At 36.2% G+C, this 19133-nt stretch overlaps 1 protein-coding gene across 5 annotated transcripts in view; it reads right to left on the reverse strand.

The window, feature by feature from the left end:
- Window positions 1–19133, reverse strand: part of NR2C2 (nuclear receptor subfamily 2 group C member 2) — a 44301-nt gene that overhangs the window by 10713 nt on the left and 14455 nt on the right. For all 5 annotated transcript variants that reach the window (XM_087743304.1, XM_087743303.1, XM_009462987.2 and 2 more), the window contains 10 exons: window positions 17105–17215; window positions 13218–13418; window positions 11900–12002; window positions 10671–10850; window positions 8366–8513; window positions 6606–6699; window positions 6055–6188; window positions 4227–4404; window positions 3084–3205; window positions 2433–2572 (listed from right to left, as the gene is read on the reverse strand). In XM_087743304.1, coding sequence (XP_087599430.1) covers window positions 2433–2572; window positions 3084–3205; window positions 4227–4404; window positions 6055–6188; window positions 6606–6699; window positions 8366–8513; window positions 10671–10850; window positions 11900–12002; window positions 13218–13418; window positions 17105–17176 — 1372 coding nt within the window. In that variant the 5' untranslated portion in view covers window positions 17177–17215. The remainder of the gene's footprint in view (window positions 1–2432; window positions 2573–3083; window positions 3206–4226; window positions 4405–6054; window positions 6189–6605; window positions 6700–8365; window positions 8514–10670; window positions 10851–11899; window positions 12003–13217; window positions 13419–17104; window positions 17216–19133) is intronic.

The following is a 19133-nucleotide window of genomic DNA, read 5'->3' on the forward strand; positions in this document are numbered from 1 at the left end:
AAGTGAATGCAAGAGCAGCAATGACAGTGCTACTTTTTCCTCTATCTGTACTTTCAGAAGTGAATTTTTCATTTACTGTGGTAAATAGTCTTTCTTCCTTCCAATGGGGTAAATTCACTCCAATACATGTACACAGATTCTTCCATCATTTGAAACATCATGTTCCTTATGTTGGCTTCATACTCTTTCTTAAAATGTTGATTTAAAAAAAAAAATCTTATACTATTTGTGGATAAGTCACAATTGAGTGGGATTACCTGCTCAGCTAGGGAGGGAGAGATTTCTACTTTGGTAAATATAACTTCTCTCTGACTGCGTATCTGCAGACTAGTCAAAGAATGAAAATCTTTGACTATATAATTACTATAATCAGAATTCAGAGATAAGTCAATTCACAAGGGATAAAACTTTTTCTTGAGAAACACATTAGAATAATTTTATTCCAGTCATGATCGCTAATGGTAATATTTCATATCATTATAACTTAAATATTTTACCTTTGTCTGTACAGCTAATAGTGTGTAAGACTGCTTAGACCCGTGTGCCTTAAACTGAATCTGTGATGTAATTTACGATTATTTTACATACTTTCTGAAACCACAATAAAAAAGATTAAACAGAAAAAATATTTTTTGCACAATGGCTTGAAATAAGAAAGCCTTATCTACATTTCTAAAATACATGAATTGTGATAAGAGTTTTTTGTTATTCACGATGGATCAAGATAGACATGATATAATGTTTTTATTTCTATATATTAAGTGGGAAACGATGGTGCAGAAATACTCAGGAAAAGTGAACTTGACTTCCAGAGTTTCCAAATAGCCTCATCACTAATATGCTTCCTAGATAACGTTCTGAAATTTCTTCACTTTGTTTTGAGTTTTAAAGTTATAATACACAATATAATATGATAACTTTGCAGAATAGATAACTAAAACAAATCATCCTCTTTTCTTGGCCAGTCTCAGGTAACATGGTATGACTGGAAGTACAGGTTGTAGAACAAATTTATTTTTTTATTTTTTGAGACACGGGAACAGAAGTGAAGCCAGCTTCAGGCTGTAATAGCCCCACCACTTACTCCTCCACAAACTCATTGCCTGGGATGTAGATGGAACAGACGGCTCTATTCTGACAGAGATATAATTAAAAGCTGAACTCTGTGCAGCACACAATGTGCATGTTTCCCTGTCGGTCTTTTAAATTCTCGCCTCTCTCTGTGCAGGAAAGGAATATTAGTTTGTTGTATTTTGAGGGCTGTCCAGGCTCTCTTAAATTACATCAAAAAAAGAAAAAAAAGCCCCTATATTCATTATTCAAGCATACTATCCATTTAAGAACCAAATTTCTGTCTAATTTACTTTATCATAATGAAGCTAATAAAGTAGATTAAAACAAATGTACTTTACTAGGACTGAAGGATAGTAAACATTTTTTCAGATTATCTACTTTTGTACATTTTAAAGTTCTACAATCAAGTTTTACTCTCCTCAGTAAAAGCCTATTTTCCAATTTTTGCTGTGTGCACAATAATGGCACCACAAAAATCATCAAACAAATTGATACCAAATAGTATTCTGTAACTACTTTTAACTCACATTTAAATTTAAGCTAGCTTTCATGTAATATGCTGTGTTTGCAGAGTTTAAAGCTGCTAGTATTGGTTTTTTCCTCCTATTAAAAATGGAATGCTATTCTCACGCTAATCGATCATATTGACTGGGAGCATCCTGAAAGAAAAGAATGAAAAAAAAGCAGCCATAACAGATTATCACCCATTCTAGATATAGTAATCATTATCAACAGGCCAACACTGAATTAAAAAATAAAATTACATAAATCTTCTTAAGAATGTCAAGAAAATAGGTTGTTTAATGCTTCAGAGGGTAGTTCAAAATACATTAATCATTACTGCATTATAGCAGTATCTAAAACCATTATACTTGCAAGAATATGCTTGTTGTGACACTTGGCAAATGCTATAGTTTTACACTTCAAAGAGGAGAAGGAAAGTTCTGGAAGGAAAAAATTCTGGTGTGGTTTGGAAGAAGACATCATTATTCTAAGTGGAAAAAAAATTACATCTGGATGGGAGGAAAGTTCTGTGAGCACATCCAACTTTAGGACGTACTTGTCTTTCTCTATACTGCCCGTCAGATGTAGAAGACAGGAGGATACGTCCTCCAGCCTTATCCCCGTTTCTTCTACGGACACATCTGTCCCACAGAAATCTCTCTGAGGTCAGTGCAACCAAAGTTGTAGATCACCCGAGGAAAGGTAATTATGCAAGAGAAGGCTTCTCCTTCCCCTGGATCCTGGGGAACAATTCTGCCACTGATTAAGAAACACCTCAAGAGAAATGTTATACAAATGTCCCTGCAGTGTTGACAGGACTGAACACATATAGGAATCACACACTGAAAACATACCTTCCTGGATGCTGTTCTGGAGATGGTTGACAATAGCTGCTAGGATAGTTGACAGACTCATCACCTGTGCACACTGTGCCAGGCCTAAGGTAAATAGCTCATTCCAGCAGGCACGCACAAGGCTTGTATTACAGTCCTGCCTATAAACAACAGAAAATCAAACAACTGTAGGTAGTTTTCATATCAGGTTGGTATTACCCTATGTGTAATTATGTTAATTATAACAATTAATAATAAGGATTAATGTATTGCAAACCACTTTACTAAAAGGCATATATTAGCATATTACAAGTATTTCAAAAAGCAAAAAGAAGTGATAGGCCAACTACAGGAAACCATTTCAGGTTATCTGTAAAATAGTGCTCACCAGTTCTTTACCAAGATATATTTCTACAAATTAAATGCTTGCTTTTGATTCGGCTTTAGCTTCTGTAACCGCAGTAACATCAGATATTGTAGTTATCCCTTCCTCTGCCATCTTCTATTTTATTCTTCAAAAAGGAGAATATTGCATAGTCTTCACACATTTTAAAGAATTCATTAAAAATTAAACAGTATCATCATTTAAAAATTCAAAATAGCTGAAAAGTGTTCACATCCGTGCTTAAATTCATTAGAAAGCAAACCATTCAACAGAGTATGTCCATTTACCCCAGAGCTTGAAATGCAGGTATGGACCTAGCCCAGTGCATAGAGAGGAAAAGTAGTCGTGATGCTGACTCACAGATGTAGTGTACATTAAGGTACTCCGGCATTGGACTGGGCATTGTCAGCTGCAAAAAATAAAAGTGCAGTACAATATACACAGTTCAGACATAAACCAATTTTTATTATCCATGAAATAACCAGCGAAAACATTAAAACTACTCTTATAGTCTGTCATAAGCAACTGTGTGACAAGAAATTGTCAAAGGAAAACTGTACTAAATAACTCATTATTACTGACAAGGAATGCCAATGGGAATAGGAGACAAGACATTTTATGTGCGAGAGAGCACAAATGTTTCCTTTTAAAATGTTTTAATATTAATTTAATAATAATTAAATCTATAAATTTCATTGTTCTGGAGTGCTGGCTAGCACCACAGTGCTATAAAAGATCTTTTAAAGCTTTTATAAAGAAGCAAAGCAAAATCTAAAATCTAAATATCTAAAGTGGGAAAGTCACGTAATCGGAATCTACAATCACGAAACAGCATTAATGGGAATAAGCAGGTTATGATAAAAATTTGACTACAGTAAGTATTACTTATTTCAGTAATGATCGTCATATTTCTTGAAACAGTGCAGTTTGATCACAGCAAGATGAACACCCTTGTTGTTTCTTGCACATTGTTTATCAACATGTGTTTGTATTCAATTGAAGCTGAAGCATCTCTAAAATGCAAGACCTTTTTCAGTAGTCTAACCATAAGCATCTAAGAAGTCACTGTAACCTCTCTTTATATGAAGGAGCCTTTTAGATTAAAGTTTTACACTATCTAGACTTATAAATTAATTAAGCAAGACATCATACTATATGGATGACACGAAAAGTGATTATCAACAACAAGGAAAGTGAAATAAATTTTAAAGCATTCTTCTGTCTATGAAAAGGTCTTATGAAATAACACCTATACACTTTAGATACAGCATGCAAGAGTGAAAATTGTATTAGAAGCTTTGTAACAGCAGATGTTATCCTAGATTATATTGCCAAAATTAAATATATGAATAAAGAAAACACAGTAAACGGATTTGGGGTTATGTCTTAAGTGTTACTTTGTTTAGTAAGGCATTTAAAGAAGCACATACCTTAAATGTGACATGTGTATCTGTAAGTAGGGGTCCTTCCACTTCAATAATTGGTGTTGACTGATCTCTACTGATTACATGAATATTCCCTCCTCCTGTAGGATCCAACCCATCTGCCAAGTTATGAGCTGCTGTACCATCTGTGGTATTAAGTGCTTTAGCCAAAGTATCAAATGCCCTAAAAAAAAAAAAAAAAAAAAAGTAATAAACAATGAAAGAGTGCTTCCTTACACCTTAAAAAAAAATTCAGAGTACTGGTCAAATTAAATGCTATAAAGCATTTCCACCTAGAAGTAACATATACAGGAACTGTTTATGCTAAGACACAAGGTCAGACTTTTCATTACAACCCAGCCCCTCTGTACTGTTCAGACATTAATAAAAGGAATAGATCTGCCCATATATCGCTGGTAAAAGATCTCCCATGTAAGGGCGGAACTTTTTATTACTGCAAATCCTGCTGTAATAGTTTTATGCTAGCATTTGTACTAGTAAAGGGGTCTCTCGTGCTTACCATTCACTATCCCCTCCTTCTCACCTTGGAATGTTTAAACAGATTATGTGAAGATTACAGACCAGATGCACTTTGGAGAACACCCTGCAGTCCCTGTCCTTGATGTCCAATTTCTTGGAACAGTGGAGAATAGCGTGATTCTCTTCTAGACAACATGTCTGAATTTCCTTTCCCTTAAGATGAGATACAACCAGACACTCCTGATCTCACAGTATAGACAGAGCCTTAGAAACCTTATGACAGTAACATAAGAGAGACTGGTCCCTGGACTCCTTTATACTCAAGCTGTAGCTGGGCCATTGCCAAAATAAGGCAGTGTAAATTCCCTTCTTATGATAACTGAGCTTAGATTTAAAGAAGAATTTTGTGCTCCAATTTCATACCAGTGGACAGTATTATGATACAGTGCTGTTTTGCCAGTATTTTTGTCAAGAAGCTTTGGGGGGGTTTTTTGGATTTCTTTTCTGCTTTAAAGAAAGAGTACAAGGTTCACATAAGTCAAAGTTGCATTGTCAAGTATTTTTAAATATCAGTTCACTCACTTCAAGAGTTTAAATAAAAGACTTAAGAGCGTGAAGTTAAGCTCCTCTTAAAAATCTTCTACTGGAGAAACAATGGACAGTTTTGAGGCCAAATACTTTTCTTATTTCACTATATTGCCAATTTATGTTGTCCTTCAACCCACCCACCCCCCCAGAAAAAAACCCCAACAAAAGCCCCACTAAAAATCCCACCCGTAAAAATCTCAAGCTCTGCTGGAAATTTTAAGACTCCATGTTCCTTTTTCCCATTTTTCTCATTAAAGACGACAATAAAGACTTCAAACTCTTTCTAAACGTTAAAAAAAAAGTTTATTAATCTTAGTTTAACTACATTTTCCCTACATTACCATCAGGTGTTATGGCAGCACAATCTCAAAAAGAAATCTGCAGTAATACAGACCCCTAAAGAGCAGGCCTAAGGGCATGAGTGTTGCGCAGGAGAAGCTTCCATATAACAAGCCTATCAATAAAACAGTACCAAAGTGTTGCTATTCTCAGAGTCCCTCAAGGTCACAAACTAGTCATTTATGATTTTTCTGAGTATGAAATCTGGTCTAGCTTCAGAACACTACCTTTATAACACAGGACACAGTTCTTCATAAGAGGACAACAGCCAAACCTGAATTTCTAAAGAACTGGTTTTGTGTTTCAAAGGAGGGGGCAATCTCTACTGTGTTTGGTGTCACAATACCAAATTACTTCAATGAATGAATGTCAGTATACACCATACAGAATACAAATTGCTAAATCAGATGCAAATATAAATGCATACCGTGTAATCTCACTTGCAGATTGCTCTTCTTGTTGGACTTCAGAAGTATCTCCGTTATTTAGTGACTCACTGAGATTAGCAAGGGATGTTACAACATTTGCTAGTGTTCCTAAAGCACCCTGGCTTGTTTCAGCCTAAAAAGGAAGAACCATATTAGTAAATCAAAATTATAGGCGATGTATCATACATAAATTTTTCCCATTTTTAATCTTTGTGTTCATTTTCCCTTATGTACCTTTTCCTTTCTCCTGAACACCTACAGCAAGAACAATGGCTCACAACGATCTTAAAATCTTATTGTAATCATCAATCCTAGCCCTGGCTGACATATCATGTGGGGAACTACCTGTGGCTGACCTTTTGCAGAAATATGTCCATGAAAAGAAATCATGTTCCTGTTGATCAGCTGATTACCTCCATTCATACAGATCTTCAGCCTTACCCCAACCTTATCTTCTCAAGAGCAAGAATTATTTGTGTCTATGTACATAGCTTAAAATAATCTGAACAAATAAATATATATGTTCAGAACTTAACTGAAAGAATAATACCTTGGAGTCAGCAGCTAGGAGGACTGTACCATCATCCCTGATCAAAGGCTGCTGAATATTCACGAGCATTCCTGGATCAAGAAGACCTGCTGACCTGTTCAAAAGCATAAGGCACCTGACAGTCAATAATATTTTACATTAATCAGAAGAATGTGTAACAACCTATGTCAGAATAAAACGGATTACCAATTCTTAAATTAACAATTTAATGAAGCTCAGAGGTTATTCATCAGGACTTAAAGTCTTTCTGAAACAGTTTCCAAAAAGTAGCTTGAAAGACAGAAAGTCTGGAATATGTTTCCTTTCCTGTGCAAAAGCAATGACAACTTCCCAAATAGATGTCCTCTCATTTGCTTTTTACACTGGTTTATTCTGTCTTAAGGAAAGTTGTTGTCTTCTCATGTTCTCAGAAGTCACTTAATAGCTCTAGCATTATGCATTAGACTTTGGAGAAAGGTGTAACTGTGCATTCCAAGTTAGACAATGGACAGCACTGAAGAAAAAAAAATTATGTCAAGAAAATATGTTTTACATCCCAAAATACAGCTGTAAACAGTCATGTAGTCAAGGTCTGCATAAAATCTCTGCTGCCTTTACTTCTGCTACTTTTTGACTAAACATCCTTTCCCTTTGCTGTATCTAATTTAGGGAGACAGTGGGAAGTCTTTGCAGTCAGCAAGGATAAGTTTATTTGTTACTTATACAACACTCCCGAGTCTGGATAACCCAATACAAATGCACGGATGACAGGTTCAGACCACAGGGAATTTATAGTTTAAGGGGTCTGAGACTAACTAACATTGTGAACTACCACAGGCAGCAAGTTATCATGCATTATGCAAATCTGAATCCTACATAAATAATAGAGAGTCACACTTAAGGACTATAATATTGTTTATAGGACTGTAAGGGTAGCACAAAGAAATCTCAAAGAAGCCAATGTGTCTGTAAGCAGTACTTTTGAACAATATCTGACTTGCAAACAAGAGCACTGAAAAACAATTCTTCAAGAAATTTGCAGTCCAGTCTTCCTAACTGCAGTGTCATTTGTTCAACAAAGAATAGATATATATATATGTGTATATATATATATATATATAAAATATTGAGATCCCATATCTTTAGGTGGTTATTATCCATTCATAAACTAAGTGGACCTACAGTTTTAAAAATGTGATATTTAACCTAGAGTTCTTTTTTTATTCTACTCAGAAACTAAGACAAATCTTGCTTCTATTTATTATATGCATTTCCACACCCACTGCCTATGGAGACAACTGAGAGCATGGGAACCATCTTGGAATATCTTCCATATAGTAAAAGGAAGCTGCTGTTGTTGAGACCGGTCTCTTGGGATCTGCATCAGCAGTCACTGCAGTCCCTTTTACTACTGTCTTTAGGAGAGGGAAGACCGAGTCTGCCATTTGCAGATTTGATTTCAGAGAAGTGCTAACCTGAATGCATCACAGCGTAAGCCTACATGGTTTTTGCTTGAATATCATATATTTGCCCTACCTGTGCTTTGACCTGGCTGGACAAGAGCCAGCTCCGAACTGAAAACCGCCCAGCTGTACTCAGACATAAACATTTTCATGAGAAGCAGAACAATCTAGGTTGATCTTGGTAATGGAAACAGTAAATTGGAGCTCTTTTCTGTCCAATTCTTTGGAGCAGAGGGGAAAAAAAAAAAGTATAGGTGTGCCTGCAAAGTAATATGCACAAATAACCTTAAACAAGACCCGTTAAACTGAGGTACTCACCGCGTCCCATCTTTGTCTGCCACAAATGTTGGAGTTGCTATTAGAGGGCTTCGTAGATCTTTTCTGATATAGATTTTTTCAGTGGAAGCTGCACAGTTGGTTGGTTTTTCACGTTGCACATCAAAAGGCTTTCTTTCACTTTGAACCGCTACATAAAAGATAGAAACATGCAGATTTGAAAGGAAATAATTCAACTGAAAAATACAAAAAGAAAGTAAAATTCTCACAGTAGGATTCCAGTTTGCACAGTTATGATGGTGTATCAGCTCAGTGCAAAACTGGAAATTGAATATGAAGACTGAAGAAACACAGCCTCCAATTTCACTATACCTGTGATTATGTACATTTTTAACTAAGAGTCACAGATTGATCATTTGTTTTAAGATTTGCTGAAATGGAGTCAAAGCTTGCTATTTCATTGGCATTTAATAAGATGGAACATTCTGCAAAATGTGTTTTCAAATTGTTTGTTTATTTATTTATTACAGGTAAAGCTATACCTAAATGTTAGACACAGTCATACTCGGGATGATTCAAAACAATGCAAACCCAGAACGAACCCAGAAAAAGTCAAGACAGGCAAGTTACATGAGAGATGCAGGTTAATTCCCTGGGAGACAAGTCTCTGCACGATAAGCAAAGCACTCACATCCATTCCACCCAGTTAGGCAACAGTGTTCCAAAACTAACCTTTTCAGAATTGAAAATATTTCTACTTGATAACTAGAAGAAAATAAGCTCAGTCTCCAATGTGCCAAACAAGTGTAGTAAATCTTTTAATAAAAATAGTAAGAAACAGTAACTTTGTAATTTTAAAGGAAGTGAAAAGTGCATCTTTATAATATTAAGGTATTATTATTAAACAGATTCCAGAAAGTTATCTGGAATCTAAGTCACTGAACTTTACAAACTCTTCTATGGCTTGACATAACATTCGACTGCATCAATTTTTCACCTGCAAATGAGGACAATAAAATGAGTAAAAGACTATGAAAGTAATATAAAGAATTTTAAAAGAGTTATACTAATATTAATTCTCACTTTACAAATGTAAGGCATAATATAACTGGAGACAATGTTTCTGTGCTATTCGTTGTACCAATTAATCATACAGCAGTTATTGGTCCAGAAGATTAACATTATTAATTAACAAGTAAACAAAAAAATTCTACCCTCCTCTCTAGCCCTTTTGAATGTAACAGTAAAATACATGGATATGTCTCTATCTGTCCTCATAACCAGCAAGAGTTATTTAGTTCCTGATTTTATTTTTGCTAATATTTTTACTGTCAGCAAAATTTAGGGGCTTAAAAGTAGGTATATCCATTTTGTTGGTTTGGGGGATACATAAATATTAATCAGAAACCTGACCCAATGCCCAATAAAGTCAGTGAGCATACATCCTAATCATATTGGGATAAGAAAGGTTTAGCTTCTGGAAATACAGCAGTTTCTCTTGTGCAAATGTCTCCCTCTATACTCAGCACAGCGTGTGCAAAGCACAACAATCATCACTACAGGTCTGAAGTTCCAGAGTCCAAATACAACAAAGATGTCCCTATTTACAGATTAAAGTTCTGCCTCCCATGAACTCAGTGGTTGGAACTTATCCTGCCTAGATCAGAGTGGAAAAAGAAAAGTATTTGTTGCTTCACCTTAAATTCTCCATAAATTTATCACAAAGCAACCAGATAATAGCCTTCACGAAGTGCTGGACTGAAGAAGCAGAGGTGCTATAAACTGGAAACAAAATACATTGAAAGAGGTGTTTGGATGCTAGCAGTGTAATTGTACAAAGCACTGCATACAAACATGGAAGTATATTGTTTAAAATAGGACAGTTTATACAATGCCTCATAATACAATGCTCACAAACGACCAAATTAATATTTAAAAAAAAAAAAATCAACTACTTTCTATCACTGGATGAAAAAGAAGAAAAAATAAACCAGAAGGAAAGCAGATTCTGACCATGGAACATTAGACTCAGATTTATGTCCATCCATGTTAAAATATTTTGTATTAGAAACATACACTGTGTTTCTAACATGCATTCTAAGTGAGGCTCTAACTGGGCTCCTCAAAGACTACAGCAGTGTGAGACATGGTTCAAAACAAATCACTACTGCACCTCAGACATAAAATAGCGATGAAAGAAAGGTACGGTAGGTAGATGCTTTGGCTGCCGAAAGTTCCGTTTCCTTCAAGTAACGTACATGGAAATGGAGAGAACACACTAAAAAGTGGTAGTCCACATATTTATTATTTGGTAGGCACAATATCACACTGGGTACTTAACACTCACATTCCATTTTCATGCCCATCTCTAGACATTTCTTAAGCCTACAAAACTGGCAGCGATTCCGATGGTGTTTATTGATGATACAGTCCTGGTTGCTACGACAACTGTAGGTCAAATTCTTCCTCACACTCCTTTTAAAGAAACCTTTGCATCCCTCACAACTGACAGCACCATAGTGACGACCTAGGAAACACATATATTGTTATCAGATGGAAGTTACTTATATTTTAGCATAAAAATATTTATCTTAGCAATTAAAACATTGTAAAAGTCACCCTTTAAATTTATTTTGTATTCTTACCATCATTTTGTACCATGAAAGCATTGTTAAAGTCTTACAGAATGTTTCTTGTTTACCTAGTGTCAGGGCTTTTTGGGGGGATAGCAGAGAGAAGAGAGGAAGGTTAAACCTATTTCTGAATGAGAGGCCTGTGAAGTGGTAGTTGCCATTCTGGACAAGTACAGATGCAATTCTATCTGCTGTTACAGATTATAGGATACATTAGAAGAACATACAGGCTAAGAGTTTAATTACCTTCAGAATATAAATAATTTTACAATAAAATTTGAAATGCAATCTTAATTTTAAATTCCTATACATATCAATTCTGGTATTGTTTTAATTACATAAACACTAAAAGAAAGCGAGACAGAGAGACAGAAAGGTGTCTTCCCTATAGCATGAAAGCACAGTCCGCTTCCTTGGCTAATGTAGAAATTTTACCTCATAGACTCCTTGTTACTGCATGGATCTGAAACACTGAGGATTCACTTGATCTCTGCTTGCCTTTTTCTGTGATAGTAGAAGACCAAAATCTAATGGGAAGTCTTAAGTTTGTTAGAGAGCACTAAGAAGTGTTTTCCTGGAGCAGGTAGACTTTTCTAGGTGACATGTTTATTGCATGGTTGTCCATAGCTGTGGGGAACTGGACTAAATGCTTCAAATAGTCTCTTTCAGTTACCAGGAGCTATTCAATCATTATTTTGTCTTTCAGCACATGCCGATTTATCATACACTCCAGTTGAAGTACAAACTAATATTCTTTCAAGCAGAGTTTAACTATTTGGTGTGTATAAATACAAAGTATAATGTTATCTTTTTTCCATTTTAGACTCCCTTGCTTTTGCCATGAGCATGGCTAAAATCAGTAAAAATACATGAAACCTCCTCCCTTCATCCCAGCCATCCTTTCAATCAAGTTTCTTGACTACTACTTTCTATGCTTCCTTACCTGATGCTTTATCGCCACAGACTACACAATATTCTACTACCTGGGGCCGCTGAACATCAGCTTTTCCCAGCAAACGTTCCACCGAAGCAGAGTCTGTCACTATCTAAAACAAAATTCCAGAACAAAAAGAGGTAATTAGCCAGTCTTTTCTTCTGACATGAAAGTAAGGAGCGTTGCCTACAGAACAAGATTGGTGTATCAACTGGGAAGAGGGGGCTGAATTTGAGAATAAGTAGGACATGTGGAACAAAATTAAGTAGTATATATTGCAAGTTAAGAAGAGTTTTTACTGTCAATAGTGAGACTATTGAACCAGTCATAGCAAAACAAATTCCAAATAAAACTCCCAGCTTTGTTCAGTACAAATAAGTTTTCTCACTTATGCAGTCAACAGTATTCTTCCCTTCTTGCAATTACGCTCAAACAGCTGCTATATTTTAGCCAAAGATGGTTGTATTTCAGATGCTGTTCTGCTGTTCCCATCTATCCCTTCTCTAGCTATTAGGGGTATATGGTTCAGAGGGGATAGCCTAGAGCTGGGATCCATTATAGAAACAGTTTATCTTCCAAAGGCCTTGGATTCCAAAACTTCTGTTCAGAACATTTCACTTAACACAGAAAAATTTAAAAAAAACCACCCCTCTGTAACATCAGATAACCCATTTAGCATACTAAAATAACTATTAAAAGACTACTAATACAATTTTTCAAATATTTATGTAAAAATGATACTTCTCCCTGTAAAATATTCTCTTTTGTAACAGCAGCAATAGAGAACAGGTGCCTTTTTTTGGTTTTGTTTTAAGAATGCTAGGAAGAAATCTCAAATTTCACTAGAGAGAGATTATTGTTTATATAATTTGTTTTGCAAAGCTCCCATTGGTCTGGATTATGCTCAAGACCCACAAACAACTGTAACAGAGGACAGCTTCTGCTCCAAAGAGCTTTTACTGAAATGTCTTGATACTGCATTGTGAATATAAGTTTGCTCAGCTAAGTTTTATCTCTGTATTTGAACAGACCATCTGAAATCCTGGCACTCCTCACAAGCACCATCTTAAGTATTTGCTTATGTCTTTGGAATTTTAACGAGAACACAGAACAAGGGGTGATGAGTGCAATGGAATGCATGAGGAACGTGAGGACAGGAGGATCTGTGATTGAATAATGAAGCCTACAATTAGTATGGTCTAATCCATGTCATTAGATCTTTAGAAAACTATTGCAATTTGTCTTAGAGCAATTATAGATTTAAATAATCTAAAAATAAAAAACTGAAACCCAAAAATCTGTGGTCTATCTCAATTACTACATTTACCTGAATTCTGCCTGGCACAATGTTGTCCGTGGTGGTAAAGATAAGCTGTTTGGCATTAGATGTCTCAGGTGCTGCCAATATCACCTTTCCTGCACCAGTTCCATCTGGACTGGCTAAAATAAACTGTTGCTTTGGAGACACAGCTGAGTCCACTGCTGTCACTATTTGGATTTTTTGACCTGTTTGCTGATCTGTCACAATCTGTAAAACACATTAAAGAATTTTATAAGCTGCAGTAAACTTTATGTTTTAAAACCTTTAATTCTGTCTCAGAATTATCCGATACTCTCTGATAATTGTCCTTGTTGTTTATTATTTTGCTATTTGTACATTTATTACACTAGTGCAAAGTTATTCCAGCTACCTATGTAAGTGCAAAACAATAAAATCAAACCAAATATATATGTATACAATATATATGTATCTGTATACCTACCACATAGATGGAAAATACTAGACAAAGTTGTGAAAAGTGAGCCTGATATTGTTAATAACAAAGAGATATGGGGAGATCTTGTAATCACATTTAACTGTTCAAAAGGAGTTAGACATAGTGGATCCCAGACAGAATAAGAACAAAATGTAACGTTAAGGACTGCAGCTGATGAGTGGCGGGTATACTGTGCCTAGTGAGACAGCATCACAGAAATTTCATAGAAAATCTTGAGTTGGAAGGGACCCATAAGGATCGCTGAGTCCAACTCCCTGCTCCTCGCAGGACTACCTAACACTAAAGCATATGTCTAGGAGCGTTGTTCAGACGCTCCTTGAACTCTCACAGGCTTGGTGCTGTGACCACTTCCCTGGGGAGCCTGTTCCAGTGACTGACCACCATCTCAGTGAAGAACCTTTTCCTAATGTCCAACCTGAACTTCCCCTGATGCAGCTTCATTCCATTCCCTCGTGTCCTGTCACTGGTCACCAGAAAGAGACCGACACCTCCCCCTCCACCGCCCTCTCCCCACCCTACCATGAGGAAGCTGCAGACTGCAATGAGGCCACCTCTCAGCCTTCTCTTCTCCAAGCTGAACAAACCAAGTGACCTCAGCCACTCCTCCTAAGTCTTGCCCTCAAGACCTTTCACCGTCTTGGTCACCCTCCCCTGGGCACACTCTAATAGTCTGACGTCCTTCTTATATTGAGCTGCCCAAAACTGCACACAGTACTCGAGGTGGAGCCACACCCGTGCAGTGTAGAGCAGGACAATCACCTCCCTCGACTGGCTAGCGATGCTGTGCTTGATGCACCCCAGGACATGGCTGGCTGTTTTGGCTGCCAGGACACACTGTTGACTCCTGTTCAACTTGCCATCAACCCAGACCCCCAGATGTCTTTCCATGGGGCTGCTCTCCAGCCTCTCGTCCCCTATTCATACATATAACCAGGATTACCGCATCCCAGGTGCAGAATCCAGCACTTGCTCCTGTTAAATTTCATATGGTTGGCGACTGCCCAGCTCTCTAGTCTATCCAGATCTCTCTGTAAGGCCTCTCTATCCTCAAGGGAGTCCACAGCTCCTCCTAGTTTAGTATCATTGGCAAACCTACTTAATGTACATTCGACTTCTACCTCCAGATCATTTATAAAAACATTAAATTAAAAATTACTCCATCTGACAAAAAAAGCGTAGTAGTACATTCTTGAGATTTGTATTCATTTTGTGTACACCTGACTATGAAAGCTATTTTGAAATAATGCATTTATGTATTTGGCTTAATGTCAGCGTTAAAACTACTACTGAAAATAAAACGTGAAATGAATTCACACACACTGATATTCCTCTTGAATTGACTGTATTAGGTGTCACAATAACAGAGTATTTATTTCCCTATTTGATTACCTAGACTTTTTATCTAGTTGTCATGTACTTTTTGTGTAATATTTCTTACAGAAAGTAAGACATATGCTAATAGTTTAATAGTAAGACTATGCTAATAATTTTACTAAGCTAGAATGCCTAAAAAGGGCATCAGAACTACCCGAAGCAGGAGCTGAATTACAGAGCTGATGATTTTTCTAGATTACAGAAACTCTTCAGGAAAGATTAATCTCACATTTTGTGATTACAAACCTGAAGACACCTGCACAAAGGAAATGGTACTCAAAGCTGGGGATGAAGCCAGACTACTATTGAATTTTGGACAAGACAGAGCTTTTCAGGGACTCTCTAGATTCTTATATTTACAGAATAGAATAAGCCATTGTAGGTCTCATATGGATAAACATTTCAGTGCATAAGTGTATGGAGTCTACAAACACGAAGCTCAAAGGTTAAAGGACAATCATTACCCCTCAGTCCCATTGTTGTAAAACTGTTGTTAAGCTTCCCAGAGTTTTCTCTGCCGAGATTTCTTCAGCCTCCATCACTTTCATATAGATCTTAACTAACAGGACAATTCACAGTGAAATTTAATCTTGAATTATGACTGACACCATTACAATTGCCTGTATTTGTTTCGAGGAAGCAGGAATACTCTTCTCTCATCCTAGTATCCCCCTTCATCACGGAGTCATAGGGTTTTTCTCAGAAATATCAGTGATATAAGGAGGTAGATTATGTTCCAGAATTGAACAAAAGTTACAATGTAAATACCTACCTTATGAATGCTGAATATTCAGTATGCTTCAGTTATACATGTTGTGAGAACATCTACCTTGCAATGAAATATTGATACATATTGATATGGTTACTCTACCAGGCAAAATAGAGATCATGTTACCAGACAACTGTATCAAAAATAGAAACCTTCCATCCTAACAGAATCTTGAGAATCGGCATGTGTAAAAATAAGGCTGCCTGATCCCACCTTTTGTTGATAACTTTAAGGAATAACATCTTAGATAAAATACAGAGCTAAATGTCGATAACTGAAGAACATCTCCTTGGTGCTGTCTATAAAGAAAAATCAGAGACGACTTTGTCATTTTTCATGGATCAGATATAAGCACTGATGATAATAAAGAACTAAGAGAAAAAAATTAGGCTAGATAAAAAAGTAAATTATGTTTAGGTTCATTAGAAAAACTAATGATGTACATCATTATACATGCTGCAATTTGAATCTTTGAAAATAACATTACAGAAAAAATTGTATCATGTATAGTAAGTACAATGACAACGTCAAAATAATTTAAAAAGTGTTTTCAGGGCTGTTCATAGGGGCGGTACCCACGCACCCGCCCTGATTAAGACATATCCCAAGAAGAGCCCATCCTGTGATGGAGGCTGCATTGCCGGGACTGTTCCAAATGCCCTGGAGTAGAAGATCCTCTTCTCCAGAACCACCCCTGGCAGAAGTACATGGGAGTACTGTACTGGTACAGAACAAGGTCAAAGAGGACAAAAGCTCAGTACTGCAGTACTGCAACACTTTAGTAACATTAATACTTAATAATTCTTATATCATTTCTCACTGCATACATTCTGATACATTAATGGTACCTTTATATTATCTATCAGTAACAATGACCTACTGTGCAGCATTCCCAAAGGCTAACTTTATCCTAAATAGGCTAGTCCCCTACTGGCTCCTAAATGTGGCAGAGAGAGAGGAATGCCCTTGGAGATGATCTTAGGTGTTATGTTGACAATGTCTGCCCATTTGCTATAGCTAGAGCTCAGGAGACTTGTACACGTAGGCTAAGTTTAACCTCTGCAAATATTCCTCACTGACTATGTCATCAATACAATTATTGTATACAACCAGCTAGTCATCTCCAAATACACGCTGAGGGAGAAAGAGAATTTTAGTTTGCACTAAAAATGATCTGTTCTCACAAAACTTAAGGAAGTCTTCCATAGACTTCAGCATGCTTTTGTATAAACCTAAGTGAGAGGAGGAGAAAAAAAAGACGACGTAATAGTTACTCAATCAATGTATTTTTACCTGAATGCGTTGTGGTGAAGCTACAGAGGAGTCTGTGGAAATTATCTGGATACGTTGGGAAGGGCTGGTCATCACTGGAGATTCAGATAGTGAAGTCTGAACAGTCTGCACCTGTAAATAATGTACAGAATTTTAATTTACTGTTACAGTACTGAACACTTTTTAAAAAATACATACATTTATTAAGGATCAGATGGCCCTATGGCATGGAATCTAAATTTAGTGGAAAGGTTACAGTCATTAAACCAACTTGGATTTGTTTTCAATGAATTACCAGAATATTGGCTATTTTTTGGAACAGAATGAATCCGACAGATGACCAAAACCACAAAATCAAACCACCACCACCCCGCCCCAAATAAATCACTGGATAATTACTGTGTGCTCCTTCAACTTACTGAAATGCAGAAACACTTTTTTCAACTTTCGATTATATATTTGCCTCATTTTTTGCTTCTGTAAAAACAAAATACACTGTATACACAATAATGTATAATGTTCAATATTTCACCTTTTAATAATTTTGAAGTATTTTATGAACTACTTTTTTAATTTTCAGGTAGCCAAATTTAGAAAAGCTTTCTCTAGGCCCCTAAATAAAAATGTTGTCAACCCCAGGAACATATATGGGACAAGAGATACATGGAATCTGCTGGAAGGGTGCACAGAACTCCTGTCTGACCAAACTGGCCTTTAGTTTTTATGTCTCTGACCTTATTTCATCTATGAAGCCTTCTGAAAGTATGGTATGTATACAGTTCACTTGGAGAAAAGAGTGATTTAATTTTTCAAGTAGAAGTAAGAACAATTTTAACTGTCCAATAGTTTTAATGTAAAAAGTCAAAATTAAGATGGCTGGTTATCTGGATATCTGTGTTTTAGACAGTAGAATAAATTAGAATTCCAGTTGTTCAGTGTTCTCATATCCTCTCCCCCTTTTTATTGTCCCCCAATTTCTGTTTTTCTACTTCAGAGTAGTGCAGATTTTTTCTGGAATCTATGTTCCAACAGATCACCAATATATTCAGCACGTATTCAGGTGTATGTGGTTAATTTTTGTTATTCTAGTGAGGGTTTCACTAGCATGACAGAGATTAAATTTGGCACTACAACTGAATACTATTGTTCCTTGTTCTATTCCATATCTTTCTAGAGCACCAAACTATAAGGCAAATTTAGTTCTGAATACCTAAGAAAAAGCTTGAACAAAACCCCTTGCATAGCTATTTTCAGAGCAAAACTGTTAAATGTTAAATTAAACATGCAAGATAACATTAGCTTGACAGCCTTTATCTTCTGTTTACAGAAGGGATATGGCATTGGCAATGTACATTTACACACATAATTCTACAGTTGTGCATGTTTAGACTTTGTGCTTGTTCATCCTCAGATTTACTGATGCAACTGTTAGTACTAATTATTCCTTCTTAATAATTGTAAATGTAGTATAGATGAAGCACTTGTATTCTAGTCCTTACAGTCAGCTCACCGGTGGAAAAGTACTGCTTGCCACTCCCCACAGCCATCCAGTCCCATTTTTATTAAGCTTAGGATATACAGATGCTTATAAAAAGTACGTTATTTGGTATTATTGGGTTTTTTTCAGATATAAACGTGAGCTGAAGCTATTATATCAGTCTTTAACAGAAGAAGGATCTGCAGATGTAGATGTTTTCCTGAACAAAAATGTCATTTACATAAACATCAATGAAATAATCTGGTAAAATAAAAAGTTTAATTTCCATCTCCTTACACAAGACTTGGCAGCACTACGTTAACGGTTGGACTCTATGATCTTAAAGGTCTTTTCCAACCTAGACAATTCTATGATTCTATATGTATTTTTTTCTCTATTGGTACATGCATTTTTGCCATTCTTAGTTTGGAACCTGACCACACAAAAAATTGGGCTTAACCGAACAAAATCAAAACCAGGTATATCAAAATTATCCCAGAAGTTCTTGAAGAATTAGAACATGGTTAGTTCCAGATCTCTTTTTGTTTGTTTGTTTTCAATAAAGTAGAGGGA

This window comes from Nipponia nippon, unplaced genomic scaffold, assembly GCF_047370975.1.
Source record: "Nipponia nippon isolate SJK-2023a ecotype South Korea unplaced genomic scaffold, ASM4737097v1 scaffold_9, whole genome shotgun sequence".
In the NCBI taxonomy this organism is placed as follows: Eukaryota; Metazoa; Chordata; class Aves; order Pelecaniformes; family Threskiornithidae; genus Nipponia; species Nipponia nippon.